The sequence below is a fragment of the Motacilla alba genome, chromosome 7, assembly GCF_015832195.1.
Source record: "Motacilla alba alba isolate MOTALB_02 chromosome 7, Motacilla_alba_V1.0_pri, whole genome shotgun sequence".
In the NCBI taxonomy this organism is placed as follows: Eukaryota; Metazoa; Chordata; class Aves; order Passeriformes; family Motacillidae; genus Motacilla; species Motacilla alba.
Window position 1 is genome coordinate 2,319,487 of NC_052022.1, and position 17,433 is coordinate 2,336,919.

Consider the following 17,433-nt stretch of genomic DNA (forward strand, 5'->3'; position numbering starts at 1 on the left):
AAGGCTAAAAACACGGCTCTAGGAATGGCCACTTCCTGGGGGCACGAAGCTTTCCCCTTCTTAAATAACACAGGGAATTGGGAATACATCATTTACAAAACACGGAGCGGTTTATTATTCCAATTAGTGTTGTCAATCATAATTTAGCGAGGTGGAACTGAGGTATACCTGGTTGAGGGAGGTTAAGTAATACTTGGAAGCCTCTTTGCTCTATCCCATTGATTACTCTTGTTTCTGTACACGGAACAGCAGCACACGGAACATTCACAAGCTGTGTCGTAGTCGCATTACAATAGTCATTTTATAAACAACGACGAATGCAATAAAAACAAGTTACCCTTTTTTTTTTTGTTGTTGTTTTTAAATCTGAAATGAAATGGTTTTGATTTAAAAAAAATAACAGTAGTTCATTTAAAGGAATTAGTCTCTTCTGCCAGGGATTAAGAATCGGATGTCAGTGTTTAAAATGCTCATTAGCCCGTTCGGGTCCGGAGTCTTCATTGTAAGTTCCTTATCAGCACGTGAGGGGTTCTCAGTCACGTCCTTCGGGTGTAAGCAGGGAATGCAGAAAGTCTCATGGATCCACGCTGGGGAGGAGGAGGAGGGGGAAAACAAAGGATGAACACCTCTCGGTGATGTTCCAGAGAGACTTACCATCCGTCCTTGGCACCCGGAACGGCAGTGACACCGGCAGTCCGTGCGCTGTAGCAGCTCCAGTGAAGAGTCCTGTGGTCGCTTCATGACCAGTGCAACTATCATAGACTGGATTCTTTGGGAGGAAAGTCAACGTTTGTCACCATTGTGACCACAGTCACGATGTCCTCTGTTGTTATAATGTTAGTGAGTTTTTGCATCTGGATGATCCTCTCCTCCACGCAGCCCGCCGACAGCCGCGCCTCGGCGTCGTGATCCCAGCACTCCTCGATGGTCTCGCACAGCATCGCCATTCCCTGTGGGAAGCAGCCAGGGAAACGGCTCGCATCAAACGGGGCACTTCAAGGGAAGGGACACCTGGCAAAGGGGAACCTTTGTGTCCCACAGGAGGTTTGGTGTGAACCTGGAGTGTCCCGTGGGGCCTCTGCTCTGCTTTGCTCTGCACTGTTGAACAAAAGCTGTTCAACAGCGGCAGGGGCAAACCCTTCCCTGCAGTGCTGGAGCCTCCCGGTGCTTTAAAGGGGTGAATCCCTCAGACACCAAATGGGGCTTCGCTGCAAAGTAACTCCAGCATCTCTTCTTCCACCAAAAAACTGAAAAAACCCCTCCCTTCCTAATACTGAAGAAAGAGCGGCCTAAGATGAGGAACATTTACAGCCCGTTTAACTCCTGGTGGAATTGTGAAACCCCTCCCAAAGCCCAGTGCGATGGGCACAGCACGGACAGAACATGGGATGCCAGGTGGGCTGGGTCACACTTACAGAATGTTTCTGCCAGCACTCCCTTAGGACGGGCCTCTTCTTTTTGTGCACCACGACCTCCTGCATGTCCTCCAGGGAGGGGTGCTGGCCAATCTCCTCCTCGAAAGGCAGCATGTACTCATCCACGGGGCCTGCCGAGGAAACTCGAGTTAAAGGCTCTCAGGTTTTGTGTTGCTGAAATGGCTCTCAGGTACTAAAGAGTCCTTTTTTTCCCAGCCCTGTGGCTGAAGAAGTCAGGATTCCTCAGCTCTGGTTCTCAAGGCTATTTTCTCTAATACATTCTTGCTCTGCTCTGCTGAGCTCTGGCTGGCAGGTTGGTTTGTGGCACACTGGCTGCCCGTGGGGCGGTGTTAGTTTTTTATACTAAGAACTACGTGTGCTTTATTTACAATAATTTTCCAATACCCATCACCTATGTTGGACACTCTGTCTCTACCCTAAACCAATCCAAAAGTGTCACCACCCCAGCAGAAGAGGGAGGACAAGAACAAGAAGACAGGACAGGCCCAGATTCCTCCATTTTGCCTCTTGAACCCCCATTCTAAATCCCCAAAATTCCACTTTTTCACCCTGTGACAAATACAGTCACTCTACTCAAACTCTTGAGGCTTGTAAACCCTCCCACAAAGCTGGGGGTTTTTTCCATGGGTTAAAATGGAGGCACAGGTGACTCCATGCCACGGTCTCTGAGCCCCTGCCAGGGTCTCGAGCCACGCGGGGCAGCCAGAGGAACGTCCTGGCTTCCGACACAACGGGAAAGGGAAGATCACCACGTTGGCAACGCGGGCCACGATCAGAAGCCAGAGTGGCTTGGCCTTGAAGGGATTCCCAGCCCGGTCCCGCCCTGGCACGAGCTGGGCACCCCCAGGAGGCCGGGGGGCTGCAGCTGGCCGGGGCGGTGCCAGGGCAGTCGCTCGCTCACCGTCGGCGGCCGTGCAGCGCGAGGCCAGCTCCCAGAGCACCAGGCCCATGGCGTACATGTCTATCCTCAGGAACGCGTCCCTCTGGAAGTTGATGGCGCCTTCGAGCACCTCGGGAGCCATGTACCTGCGCGTGCCCACCTGCAAGGGCACCAGAACACCCACGGTTGTGCCCACGATCGTCCGTCCCCAGCACGGGCAGCGCCCCGCCTGCTGCCTCGTCAAACCCCCGCGTCGTCCCAGGCCAAACAACCGTGGCTGCTCCTGCCTTTGGACTAAATCCTGGAAGTTTCATCAACCACTTGCTGAGTAGTAATTAAATAATTAATAAAATATTACAAAAGTTCTTATCCAAATTGTCCAGTCGGGATAAAAGGGGGGATAGGCCATGCAATGAGCCAGGGGGGAAATTCCCATCCACATGCAGGTAACAGCTGGACGATTGCTGGAAATAACTCGGGGTTTACCTGTCCGTGGGTGTCTCCTGCAGACTTTCCAGCCTCAAACTTTAAAGCTAGACCGAAATCAGCAATACAAGCCGTGAGGTTGTTTTTCAGCAGCACGTTCTTGCTTTTGATGTCCCTTTCAATTTCAAGAAACAAACACAAATTAGAGATCAAGAACACAAAATACAGAAAAAAACTAAGGAAAAGGGAACAGCATAAAACAAGGAACATTATGGTATGAAAGGCAAGAAAATGATAAAGAAATAGAGAAGTTAAACAACAAAATAATAATCATAAAACCTCAGAGTGCCCTTGCAGACCTTTGTGGGAATAAATGAGACAGTAATTGGAACTGTAATTTTGTGCTTGTTTTTAAAATAAATATGGATGTATGATGGATATAGGGATTTAGGGATATATGGAGATGGATGGTTCATGTGGGATACAGAGATGGAATGAGAATGTTGCAATCCAAGTGTGCAGCGACTGCAACTTTGTTTAAATAACACGGGAAAAATGTGCCTTGGGGGGAGATCCAGGAATTCCTGCAGGACCAAAAGGTGCTGATGGGCTGCCTGCAGGATTGCACGTGTCCCTGCACTCCCAGGGCTGTACCTGTGGGAGATGGCTGGCTTGTGGCCATCCTTGAGCCCCGGGATGTCCTCGTGCAGGTAGGCCAGGCCCCGGGCCATGGTCTGGGCGATGTGGCACAGCTCGTTCCACGACACCACGTTGGCCTTCAGGAAATCTGTCAGGGACCCCTGCAGCAAAACAGCCACACACCCAGCTCAGCCTCGCTCCTCCGGGGAAAACCTGCAATTCCTGCAATTCACATCTGCAGGACCTTTGACTGTCCTTCCTTATGGACCAACAGCAGGTTCAGAGTGGAATACTCTGAATAAACACAGATGAAATCATTCAATGCCAGTTTCAGAGTGAAACACACACTCTGAACAAATCTGAAGAGATTTCCAGAGTGAAACACACACTCTGAACAAATCTGAAGAGATTTCCAGAGTGAAACACACTCTGAATAAATCTGAAGAGATTTCCAGAGTGAAACACACTCCGAACAAATCTGAAGAGATTTCCAAAGTGAAACACACTCTGAACAAATCTGAAGAGATTTCCAGAGTGAAACACACTCTGGACAAATCTAAATAGATCAAAATTATTCAACATAAAATTGAATGTATTCGTAGTTAATTGTATTTGTGTTTCTTCCTTTTGCTGTCACAATAGAATGGATCTGTATCACTTCATTTTTATTCTTATCAACCAACAAGTGAACAAAAAATAACCCCCCAAAAATCTCTGCAAGATGGGAGGTTATGTATTTTAGGCACGTTTAGATTGGGGATATTAAAACAGCCATATTCTAAAAAGCCAAAAAAAGGCAGAATCGATTTGTGTTTGTCTCCTAAAACAACTCCTCTGTCACTAAAACCCGATGACAACTTTCTCAGCTGCCTGAAAACGAACCGCGATGGATTCCCAGCCAGCGAAAAGCCAGCGGCAAAGCGAAAGCTGCTTCCATTTCCTTCCCTCGGTGCCCCAGGGAAGTGTGCCCTCTGTGGGGCTGTGCCCTCTGTGGGGCTGTGCCCTCTGTGGGGCTGCTCTCCCTGCCCCGGGCACGCCAGCCCCACCTTCTCGTGGAAGGCGGTGATGAGCCACAGGTCCACGTCGATGCTGGAGCCGCGCTTCTCGGCGCCGATGAACTGCAGGATGTTGTCGTGCTTCATCCCGGGCAGGCTGTAGATCTCGTACTCGTTCTGCCACGACTGCTTGTCCTGCAAGAGCAGCAGCACAGCCCGGTTATCCACCAAAAAAATGGGGGAGCGGGGCTGGCCCTGAGGAGAGTTTGGTAGCGGAGTTTGGGAATGCTCTGTCAGAAAACAGGTGGAGGTTTTGGTGAAATAACGAGAGCCTGCAGCCCCTGGATCACGGGGAGGGAACGAAGCCCCGCGCCTCCAGCAGCAGGGGGTGCTTTAACCAGGGTAAAACCCATGCCAGTGGCAGCATCCAGCACCGCTCTGCGCTCTCCAAATCCCTCAATCCATTAATGCAAGGCACGGCTTCGCGAGGGCGCCCGCTGGGCAGCGAGTGTCACGGCTCTTAATTGAGGCATGGCTAATTGGAACAATCACTCCAGGGTTTGCATTTCAGGACGTTCCCTCTAAGTACAATTTAATTTGATTATTAACTGGTCAAGAGGTGGGTTAGAGCTGTTCAAAACTACGGATGCTGAATATTTTTATGACTAGAAACCCCCATTTCACAGGGTTTAGGCTTCAGTAATGCATTTACTTCAGTAAAACACTGATTTTAAATCCCTAAAACTCTTCCTGCGTCTTGTACACCTCGAGGCCATTTCCGCTTGGATTTACAGAATTGTTTGGCCAAGAAAAGCTGCTTCAATGTGAGGAACAACCAGGACCCCAAGAGTTCTGCTCACCTGGATGGGGAATATTTTGACTGCGACGTATTCATTGAGCAGCTGAGCTTTCCACACACACCCAAACCTGCCCCTGGCCTTGATCTCCAGGAGCTGCAGCGGCTTCAGACCCATCAGGGGAGATGGTGGGGGAGGCCCAGGATCCTGCAATCAGCAAAGACCATTAATTAACGCTGCTTTCATTAATGACATTCATTCACATCATCCCTGACAGCACTACAGACAGAGGACTGCAGATGGGCAGAGCCTGGGAGCACCCAGCCAAACCCCACTGCGAGTCCCAAACATCCAGGGACACAGCCCAGCCCTGCTGCACGGGATGGGAAATGGGATCGTGAGACACGGGATTGCCACAGGGATGGGACACGCCTGGATAACAGGGGGACAGCACAGGGGAGCCACGGAGTGACCTGAGCAGCCGGGAAGGACAGCAGACATCAGGGAATAATGCAATCAGGTGGGAAAGCACAGCAGAAATTAGGGAATAATGGAATCAGGTGGGAAAGCACAGCAGAAATTAGGGAATAATGGAATCAGGTGGGAAAGCACAGCAGAAATTAAGGAATAATGGAATCAGGTGGGAAAGCACAGTAGAAATTAAGGATTAATCTAATCAAGTGGGAAGAAAGCTCAGCAAAAATTAAGGAATATTGTAACCAGGTGGGAAAGCGCAGCAGAAATTAAGGAACAAAGATAATCAAGCTTTACTTGTTGTATTTTTAAGAGCTGGAATTGCAATGAGCCCCATGGATGCACTGAAGGTTTCTGTGTTTATCTGAAGTGTGGGACCTTTGAACCCTGCAGAGGCACTCCTGGGGTCAGCCCCTCCTGCCCCACTTCCCTGCTCCCAGCTTTGCCCATGAGCTCCTGAAATCCCAGCACCCAGAAATGAGCTGGAATGACACTGCAGAGGGGATCTGGGCCTGTCCTGCAGGATTTGTACCACTGGAGGGGAGACAGAGCTCCCACGGGGCAATCCAAGGACCCATAACCCCATACCCATAACCCCATACCCATAACCCCATATCCATAACCCCACACCCATAACCCCATATCAATAACCCCACACCCATAACCCCATATCCATAACCCCACACCCATAACCCTCCAAGGAAAGGGGAGGGACAGTTTATTGCACACCCTGGATTTTCTGTTTTGAACAGAAAAATGGATTTTTGTTCTGAACAGAAGAAGCAGATTCTCAATTTTATTGCCAAAGCTCTGCTTCCTTCTGGGCTGGCCCTTTCCCTCCAGGTGGGATTAGCTTGTCCCTCTATAAAAACCCCAACAACCAACGCCAAAGTTTTCAAAAACTCTCCAAAACACCCCCTTTTCCCTCTATTTCCCTCAAAGAGAAAAGCAGTTTTCAAGAGAATGAAAACCACCAGAGGAGCTGCTTCTACAAGAGAGGAGAGTGCTCCATAAAGAGTTAAATGTTTGAGCACTTCCAGCAAAACCATAAAATCCTGTGCAGGTTAAAGACATGTTTTGTGCCCAGCTGTGGGGTTAAGAGCCCTTTACTACGGGGAGAATGGAGACAAGTGCTGGGAATACAAGCCCTGAGTAGTTTCAGGGCAGGAGTCAATGTCCCCTCTCTGCTTTCTTACATAACAACAAATAAGTTCACAAGAACAAGTTCCAGAGAAAGATTCAGAGCGGAGTAACCTCACTGCACAAATTAATAACTAGACAAAGAATAAACAGCATCTGAAATTCAAATCAGGGACACGCTGCAACGCTGTCCCCAAGAAGGAGGAAACGCTTTTGTCAGTGTGACAGCGACAGGCGCTTGAAGCTGTGACATCAACATTTGCAGCACAGAAAACCAAGTTTGGGAGCAAAGATTTCCCTCCCCTGGTGCCTTTCATTCCGTGCCAGAGCCCTCTTGGAATATTCCAGGCACCAGGGAAAGCAGTGCCCTCAATTTGTAAAATACAAACTGTACTAAATAAATATTTGTAAATCCAGTTTGTTGTTGTTAGAAGAGGAAGTGGGAACAAGATGCTCAAATTTATCCCCCAAAGGCAGCCCTGATTTAATGAACTGTTCAAGTTCAGAACCTCCTGCCTTGTCTGAAGCAGAGAAATTTGTGGGAAATAATCCCAAATCCCTCTTTGCTCTGGTGGCTCGGATTCCCCTTCCTTCCCACGGCTCCTCCCAATGAACTGCTGGGATCTGGAAGCACTTGGTGCCTGAATTCTTCCTCAACCACCAGGAAAAGCAAACACCTCCAAGATTTGCTGAAGCCAGTTCCAGCACCTCTGCCAAGGGCTGGAAGTGAAAGTGGCAGGCAAGCCTGGTGCTTTCCTAATTCCCCATCAGAACACAACCCTTCCCAAACACCAAATCCCCATTTCCTAGAAACCCTGGCTCTCCTCACCACATCCCCAGCACCTGCCACGGCCTTTCCACGTGGGAAGCAGAATTCCTGCTGTTAACACAACTGGGAAAAAAAGTTTTCCTTTTTTTTAATCCCCTCTGATTTTTTTCTAAGCACCTTGGTTAAAATAACTCCAGACTCTGCAGCTTCAGGGATGTTTTCACACAGAAACATTCCCTGACAATATTTCCAACTCGCTCTGCTCCAAGGAAAATTGTTTAATGTTCCAGAAACCCCATTATTCCTGCGAGGTTTAGGGGCTGATCTCTGTGGTGCCAAGGCCACAGTGCCAGCAGGGATGCCAGGGGGATAAACTGGGCTCCCAAATTTCCCAGCTGTCCAAAAATCCAGGGCCCAATTCCCTTTTTCTGCTCCTCCCCTCAGACTGAGTCATAGGGGGAAGTATATTCCTTAAGGAAGGGTGACTTCCAGGAATGGGGTTCCTTAATGCCCTCAGAAATGGGTCTGGAGATCAGAGAGCTGCTCAGCATTGTGCAGCCCCCATCCATGAACAGCAGCTCCTTGGAGGCAGCACCCTGCATCCCTGACTGGGAGAAGGAGGCCAAACGTGGACAGAGATCCCAGGAGCTCTGGGAACTCTCTATGGACACACAGTCAGGAAAATATTCAAATATTTACATTTTTAATGCACTGAAACCATTAGATTTTCCTCTAAACTGCATTTCCGAGGTACTTCAGGTGTTAATTAGATAACTTTAATGACGACAGGAATTGACATTGTTATTACACCTCAAATCTCAATGTTTTCAATATTCCATTAAAAAGCTGAGCAGGAATGAGCCAATCTGTGAATTAAGGGGTCTCAGTGACTTGGAGTTAAAATACAAACAGAAATGTAAATAGAAATGAAGTATAAATGTAAATATAAATGTAAATATATGTAAATACGAATGTAAATACATGTCCTGGGAAAAGTGGGAAGAATGAAGACACTGGGTGGTGAAGGAGTATTTTTATTCTTCTCCAGATGATCCATTTTTGAGAGTTCCTGCAGCACACAGAATCCCAGGATGAGCACGTGGGGACCCCAGAGCTCCAATGGATTTGTCACAGGGGGGAGACGGGAAGGGAGAGCCAAGGACAGGGCACGGGTGGTGGGATGTGCCCTCAGCTTCCAGGGAACCCCTGTGCCGGGCTGATGGATCCCCCTGGCCCTGTGTTCCAGGATCCATCCCAGACTGCACATCCTGACCCCACCACTCAGGAACTCCAGGGAATTTTAGGAGATCCACAATCCACGGGCTACAACTGCAGTTTTAAACCACACATGCTGACAGATGGCTTGTCCAAAGTACTGAGAAATCACAATTCAGAGCAAACAACGTCTCCCACATGCCCAGAAAGCCCCAGAGCCAGGAACAAACATCCTCTTACCTCAATCATTATATGAAAGGCGTGCTTGCAGAGAGGGAAAAAACACAGGCAAGAGAAATTACTATTTACACCAGGAATGGGATGCAAAAACAGCTTAGAGGAGACAAAGTCAATTATTTGGGAGTTAATGACAGGAATATTCACAGGGACAGCAAAACTTTCCCACACCAGAAACACATCATTTAAAACAACAAAGAAATCCAGTGTTGTTACTGAAGGAAAATGAGGAAAACAAGGTTATTCGATAGAAAATGAACGGAATTGTTGTCTAATTACATCGAGGAGCGTCCATTGCAGGCGTACGGAGCCGTGTTACTGCAACCGGCACAGAGACGAGGAACGGGCAACTTCCAAAGGCCAAATTCCAGAGCCTGCAGCGCTCCCGCTGCCCGCCAGGGGGCAGCGCCGCACCGGAGAAACCCCGGACCGGGCACGGGACCGCCAACGGCCCGGCTGGGGCAGAGCCGGATCGAGGAACGGAACCGAACCGGATCGAGGAACGGAACGGGCCTGATCGATGAACGGCACCGGGCCTGATCGATGAACGGAACGGGCCTGATCGATGAACAGAACCGGGCCTGATCGATGAACGGAACCGAACCGGATCGATGAATGGCTGGAGCCGAACCCGATCGATGAACGGAACCGGCCTGATCGATGAACGGCACCGAACCGGATCGATGAACGGAACCGGCCTGATCAGTGAACGGCTGGAGCCGAACCTGATCAATGAATGGAACCGAACCCGATCAATGAACGGCTGGAGCCAAACCCGATCAATGAACGGAACCGGCCTGATCAGTGAACGGCACCAGGCCTGATCAGTGAACGGCACCGGGCCTGATCAATGAACGGCTGGAGCCGAACCTGATCAATGAACAGAACCGAACCCTATCAACCGAATGGAACTGAGCCTGATCAATGAATGGAACCAGGCCTGATCAATGAATGGAACCGAACCTGATCAATGAACGGAACCGAACCTGATCAATGAACGGAACCGAACCTGATCAATGAACGGAACCGAACCTGATCAGTGAACGGCACCTTGGATCCGATCAATGCACAGCACCTCGGAGCTGGGCTCCAGCACCGAACGTGACCAATACATCCACAAAGAGAGGGGAACTCCAACACTCCGCACCCAGCAGATACCGAGAAGGATAAATCCCAATATTGAAGATTCCTTCAAACAATCCCGGGAGGAGTTCCTAGCGTGGAACGAAATCCAGGACAAAGCCACGTCCCAGGATTTCAGGGACGCCCTGTCTGTGCTGCTTTCATCCCTTTTCCTGAACAACCTCAGCGGAGATGCCTCCGTTCCTCCCCCTGCACTTTGGACTGGAGGCCCTGGCACAGCATTCCCAGAGCAGCTGGGGCTGCCCCTGGATCCCTGGGAGTGTCCCAGGCCAGCTTGGATGAGCCTTGGAGCAGCCTGGCATAGTGGAAAATGTCCCTGGGGTGTGGAAAGTGTCCCTCGGGTGGTGGAACTGTCCCTGCCCATGGCAAGGGAAGGATGGGATGAGTTTTGAGTTTCCATCCAACCCAAATTATTCCAGAATTCTGTGACTCTTTCACCCGAGCCATCTCCTTTGTTCTTTACAATGGGATGGATGTTGGAAGAGAGGGAATTCAAGCCCCTGTCTGCAGCTGCCATTCCCTTCTCCCCCTCTGCCTTCACCTGGAGCACGGGGGCAACAGGAGCCTTTCCCTGTGCCTGGAGAGTGCTGAGCACACACTTCCCTTGCTCCAAATAATTCATACCAGATTAATGCCAAGAATTAATCCAGGTGGATTCATTCCACAAACCCGTAACAGAGCTCAGAGCACTGGGATCCACCAGAATCTCCTCTACCATGGGTCAGGGCAGCTCCAGAGCAGGGCAAAACCCACCCCAAGGGGCTGAAAGTCTCTTTTTTCCAGGCCTATTCATTATTAACGTTCCCCAGCTCTGGAGAATTATGGAAATTCCTCAGCAATAAGCAGAAATATGTATGAATTCAACCTTTGTGCTCTGACCATAATGAGAAACTGCAAAAATGAAGCTCTGAGGAATGAGCCCTGTCCCAAACATCTCACTCCTCCCTCCAGGGATCAGCTTCCCTCAAACTCTGATAAATTCCACACACATGGGAACTTTACAAGGATGTATTTATGCTCATTAGCACCTCTGGATTATAAACCAGTGTCCTCCCCTGCGGCCCACAGAGCGTCACCTCAGGCTCCCAGCAGAAGAGGCAGCAGGGAAAGGGTATCAGGCTACAAAAGAAATGCAAATCTGAGATTTCTGCCAGGAATTACCTCTTATAAACAAAAACTGGGAGCAGTTGACCCCCCTCAGAACCCCTGTCACCCACACAAATGTACATAAACACACTCACTGCTGTTTATGCTGCCTGAAAACCAACTCTAATGGCTCTGGTTTAGACCAATAAAACCCTAAGCACTGTGGGTTTTCCCCAAAATCTGGGCTACCCACAACCATTTTCTGATCTGTAAAAGCTGCACTTGGCTTCTGGGTGTTTTCACACAAATTCTTCCCTCTGTTACAAATTTTAACTTGTACCAGCCCATGGATTCTATTAAGAAAAAAAAAAGAAAGGATCCAGTTTCAAGCTCCTCACCCACTGCACATTCAGGGGTCCTGATTTGCAGTAACTTTCCAATCTCTCTTCCCATTTTCTCTAAGCACTTGGCTTATCCTGGTGTGTGTTTTTCAAGTAGCCATTTATCTTCCCAGGTTTGGATTCAATCCTTGAAAAAAAATACACCTCTCCCTTGCATTTTTCTAGTGCTGAAATGTTTCTATTAAAATATCTGTAATAACAACAAGAAAAAAAAAAGTGGCTTTTGGAAGACCAAAATGGGAAAAACCTCAACACCTGACTTAGTTCTTCATTCTTCAGCAGGAAACTGGGATTTTCCCAGGGTGGAAAGATCATCCCAGAAATTTCAAGTGCATCAGGTAGATTCAGGAATTCCTGGGGTCAGAAATTCAAGCCCTGATGCTTCTTGGACCCCAGAGAGTTCAACCATTTCAGAAGAAATCCCCAAAACACGTCACCAAGACAAGAAGTGAATCTGCAAAGCCTTTTCTCAAGCCTCTCAACACAATTATTACTTCAGAACCAAGCCAAAGCCAAAAAAGCAGCAGTGATGCAGTGAAATCCTGCCGAGCTGGGCACCCAGGGAAGTCCAAGAGGTGAACGATTGATTCCCTGTTCCTGGAGATGGGACACGGGGCTGGTGGCAGCTCGGTGGCAGGGTGACAGTGGCACCCATCAGCTGCCAGGGTGGAACAGCCCCTTGGAACCTGCACTGACAGCTCAAGGCTTGTCAGGAACAAGGGAGCACAAGAGAGCAGCTCCCTGCCATCCTCACTCCAGATTTGTTGGGAATGTTAGGGGAGAAACCTGGATCACAGCTCATTCCAGAGCCAGTGTCCCCCAGTGAAAAGGAACCAGGGGCCAGCACCTCTTTCTGCAGAAAACTGCACGCATCCAAATATTTCAAACACCAATCTGATTCTTTGGATGAATTTTATCAGACGATGGGTTTATGTTGCTAAAGCAAACAGAAATAAGGAGACAGAACAGTTCCCAAGTGTTTTCCACACACACAGATGTATTCAGCAAACATGGATTTGTTAATAACTCACTGCAGAGCACAGAAAGTGACAGATTTGATGGAATTTGACAGCTTGCACTGGATACTTCCCCACACAGCAGTGAGGCACAGTGAGCAGCACAAACAAGCCAAGACTAATTGTCCTTTATGTCTCTTTACAGGTCCAAGCATTTCTTACAGTGTATTTCTTGCTTTTTTTCCCCTTTTAAAATATTCCAAATTATTTCTTTCCCTTTGCTCTCTAATCTTCCACTTATCACCAAATTCTTTCACTGTTTCTCATTCTTCGTTTTTATCTTTTGCTTATTTTTCCTTATTTTTATCTTTTGCATATTCCTCAGCCATCCTTTCATTTTTTTTCCTGGAACTTTGGTAGCAGCTCAGCATTCCCATTGTTTCTGGGAATAAGGCAAGGAAAAAGGGATAACTTTTATCTGGATCTCACATGGAGCAATCTCTGTTTTTCCTGTCCATTCTACCACTGCTAGACAAAGAATTAAACCAAATCCATTTGCCTACAAACTCCACTCATGCCCCAGTTATTAAATACACTATTAACAGATTAATTGCACAAATATTTCAGAGTTTATTCGTGGTTATAAAGTTCCCAATACTTTCCCTCCCCTCCTGCTTCGCCTGTCTCCTGTTCCACCCAGCTGTAATTAAATTTCAAGTGGGAACCACTGCTCTGCTGCATAAGGGAGAGTGTTTATACATTGGATTTACATAATAATTCCGGGTAGTTTTTCAGGCACAAGTGGCTTTTCCTGACTTTCCACATGAGCCTTAATGCCTGCTCACCACAAGATAGGAAAATGTTGTTGCCCCACAAGCACCAAGGTACATTTATCCCAAAGATACCATCTGAGCATAAACACAACAGCTGATTATCCTATTTATTAAAAATTTAGGTGTCAATCCTGCCCCAAACACAATCCAAGGAAAAAACTGCAGCAAAAGGAGGGAGAATCAGAATTCAAGTTCTTGATACCTCGCACGTATTTAACATTCACTCGCTTTCCCATGGCTTTATCCATGACTTTATTTCCTCAGGAAGCCAATCCCACGCTGGAATTATCCCCACAATTAGCAGTTATGAATTTGATCTCCCAGCAAAGACCACTGGGTTGATGTAAAGTCCCAAATCCATCAAATGGGAGCTGGATGAACTAATTATGCTGACAGATTGCAGGGAGTCTGAGGAGCTGCAATCCTCTCTGCAAGGACAGCAAACAGACTTTTTTCCTCTAAATTATGTTCTTTTCATTTGGCAACAACATATGGCCACTGCCTCTCCCCAAATTCCTCTTATCTATTACTGAGAAACTGAAACCAAAACACTTGAGCTATCAACCCCAGGCAATGCTGCTTCCTGCAGCACCCTCCTGTCAAGCAGCAGCACTGGAAACATCCCAGGAGCTGGAGCACACAGAGATCAATCCTTGGCAATGCTACCCAAAATAACAAGAGTTTTCATTTTAATCATAAATAACATCACTGTAGGACAGGCCATGTGCTCTGGTCACTGCAGTGAGTTAGAAGCTCAAATTAATTCCTACTGCAAAAATCCAAATCATTTCTCTCTTCATTTCCACAACCACATTTTCCTGATCTTTTCTGCTTTGGTTTCTATAATTTCCTGCTTTAACTCTTTCCAGAAAAGCCTCCTAATCTCAGCTGGATCTCCAGACATAACTGAAGGAAGAGGAATTCCAGCGTTAGCACTAATTCCAGCTCCAGGACCAGCTGGAGCCTCCCAGCAGCAGCAATTCCACACTCAAGAGCCCCAGAAGGTTTGTCTGGGTGCACAAAGGCCGGGTTCATTCAGGTGTGCAGCCCACAGCCTCGTCCTCTTGACATAAAACACAAACACCCCTAAAACTGAAACGTTTCAAGACAAAACAGAAAATACATCAACAAGAGCAAAAAGATGACAAGAACCACAATGCACGAGCTGAGCTATGAAGATTTTCTTAACATTCTCTATGCCTGTATCCCAGTTCCAGGCTTCCTTAACAACAGCTCATCCTCTCTTAGCTGCTAGCTTCTGAACCCCTCAAATGGCCAAGGTGAGTTGGCAACTCTTTTTTTGTTTTCAGCTTGGCACTAGAGCTCAGCCCTCAGCACGCCTTCACTGTGTCTTTGCACTCTGTGCTCAGCTTTTCTCCCCCCAAACAAAGAGATGCATAAAAACATGAAGTAGTTGCTCATCCATTCATCAAATAATAATTAATAAGGCTGTTTAAGTAAAGCTTAATTCTCTGCTTTAGGGGAGAGCAAGCGTTAGGACCTGGAAATCAGGAGGGGAACAGAGAGACCAGCCGTGAGACAGATCCCCTTCAGGAATGCTCTGGCCCTTAAAAAACCCCAAATCCTGCAGCAGGGGCTCACCTGGGTGGGAACGAGCACGGGAGGATAGGCCAGCTTGTGATGTCTGTACATCCAGAAGGAGAAGAGCACGATCACTGCAATTCCCATGATAGGCACCAAGGAGTAGAGCAAGGTGTTGAACAGAGGCGGCTTCGGTGTAACAGGATTGGAAGTTGCTGAAGGGAAAAGAAAAAAGACACGGCTTTTAAGGAACAAAACAGCGTTTGAAATGCGCAGCAGCCTGGTTTTCTAACAGCTGCTGCCATCATCACAGCAGGCTCCCAGCACCTGATTAGCCAGCACAAACCAACACCTGGTTAAAAGGCAGCACTCTGGAAAGCAGGGGGATAGCTCAGATCCCAGAGCCACCTCAGCACGGAGCAATTCTGGGCCTCCAACCCCCAGCATCCTCCAGGGGATTGCAAGAATTCATCACCTAATGAACTAAAACCAATCAATACAGAGATTTGGCAACAACCTGGCAGCGTTTCTGTGCCTGGCTGGAAGGAGGAGTTCTCCAGGTGAAGGCATTCCACATGACCTCAGAGAAGGCTCTGCAGAAGCAGGAGCTGCTTCCAAGGCAGCCCCAGCCCCCTGGGGCAAGAGAGGGCTCAGGGGAGGGAAGAATGTCAATTATTGCCTTAGCAGCATCGCTGACAAAAATGACAGCAATATCTCCTGGGTCAACAAAGGCTATTTTAATCTGGCAGAAAATGTTCTTTCATTCCATAAACAACTTCCTCTGGCTATTTGGTACACGAGACATTTGCTGGTTTCAGCTCAGTCATTAACATCCCTTGGCTTTCCAGCAGATTCCTGACTGGAAGAAGATAGGCAAGAAAAATCAAATCACCTTTTAGCTGTTGTTTTTTAAAATAATTATTTATTAAGTCTGGCTAATTTGCCTTTCAGAATCACAGAACATGCTGAGTGGAAGAACCCACAAGGCTCCTGTGATCTGGGAGGAAACTCTTTTCCCCTTTTCAGGGGATGTTACTGTGCCCCTTTACAGAGAAATTCAAAAGGTCCAGGTGGGATGAAGAAAGAAAAGGAACCTTTTCTGTTCCTTTTCTTCTTTTTTGAAGAAATGGAGCATCTCAAGGCTGGCACAGGGATACAGGGATGAGAAGGCTTTTGGCCCAAAGTTTTACACCCTTAGAGGAGCTTAACCATGTAATTAAGGTAAGATTTGACAGTAACTTCTATATCTTAAAGCAGGCAATTATTTCAGATTATCCTTCCTTCCCAGCTTTGGAAAGAGCTGAAGTATCTTTTATTGATTTTACAGGAAAGCACCTTTCCAAGTGGAATAAATGAAGTGGCACTGCACAGAGCTCTACCAGAAGCCTGTGGCAGGAAAGGCAGGGCTTTTGGGAAAGTGTGAGCTGCTGAAAAAGCAGGATGTGGAACATTCCTGTCAGGAGGAACTTACGCTGCGTGACCTCCATCTCCGGGAAGTAGAAGAAGCGCTCGTTGCACATGTTGCCCTCACAGCAACAGAAAAACACCTCAGGGCTGTCCTTCTTCTCGATGCAATCATTCCTGCAAGAGGAAAAAGTTCATTTATCTTGAGCTGGGTTGTCTTTGTTCAGGAGAAAATATGTGCCCAGCTTTCAGATTTCCAAAGTGAACTTTGTTAAGTTGACCGTGACCAAAATAACAGCTAAATCTAATGAGACAAATGAAATTTTGATATTTTATATTGCAATGAAATTTTATTAAAACAGAAACACATTTTTGTCATCTTTAAGACAAAGTTAAAGAAAACCACCACCAGATTGAGGAGCAGTTCACAAGCCAGATTTAAACAGGACAAGCAAGTGATCAAACAAGGCTGGGGATAAGTGAGGAGAATGTCTAAATTTTATTGTAGTTGTAGAAAGAAATGATAAAACTCCTACAATCTCCTCTACATTATGCTCAGGGACAGGGCTTATTTCATTCCCTGAATGAACTGCAGGAATGGCTTTTTTTATTAATATTCTGCTAACAAATAAGCTGAAACTATTCCCATCAGGAAAGAAAAACCAGGAGCCAGCCTGACAGCAGAACTGGAAAAGGCTGAAGAAATACTGCAGGATTTTAAACACAGCTGAACATTGTCAAGGAGGTTTTGGGCTCGTCTTCAAAACTTGAGGTTACTCCCTAGAGCCAGCTCTGGCTGTCACCCTGTCCTGTGACTTCCAGGGGACATTTTCTCTTTGATGTCCTGAATCTGCTGCTGTTTGGAGTCACCCCCACAGCTCCCAGAGCAGCAGAAGCACCCCACGCTCCAGAGATAAGATTTGGGCTGCTCTGGACAAACACAGCACTGGCTGTGATTAGCACAAGGCACTTAATGAGGACTTACAGTCACTCAGTTTCCTGCTCCTTCCTTACTGTCCTTCCTGTGTCTCGTTTCTTCTTTCAATTTCTTTTCTTTGCT

At 47.5% G+C, this 17,433-nt stretch overlaps 1 protein-coding gene across 2 annotated transcripts in view; it reads right to left on the reverse strand.

The window, feature by feature from the left end:
• Positions 1-88: 88 nt before the first annotated feature.
• Positions 89-17,433, reverse strand: part of ACVR2A (activin A receptor type 2A) — a 49,726-nt gene continuing 32,381 nt past the window's right edge. The window contains exons 3-12 of one of the 2 annotated variants that reach the window (XM_038142895.1): positions 16,441-16,550; positions 15,030-15,184; positions 9,012-9,035; positions 5,237-5,380; positions 4,428-4,571; positions 3,397-3,542; positions 2,803-2,917; positions 2,338-2,476; positions 1,416-1,546; positions 89-950 (exon numbers count right to left, since the gene is read on the reverse strand). In XM_038142895.1, coding sequence (XP_037998823.1) covers positions 756-950; positions 1,416-1,546; positions 2,338-2,476; positions 2,803-2,917; positions 3,397-3,542; positions 4,428-4,571; positions 5,237-5,380; positions 9,012-9,035; positions 15,030-15,184; positions 16,441-16,550 — 1,303 coding nt within the window. In that variant the 3' untranslated portion in view covers positions 89-755. The remainder of the gene's footprint in view (positions 951-1,415; positions 1,547-2,337; positions 2,477-2,802; positions 2,918-3,396; positions 3,543-4,427; positions 4,572-5,236; positions 5,381-9,011; positions 9,036-15,029; positions 15,185-16,440; positions 16,551-17,433) is intronic. The other variant, XM_038142896.1, reaches the window with a different exon arrangement.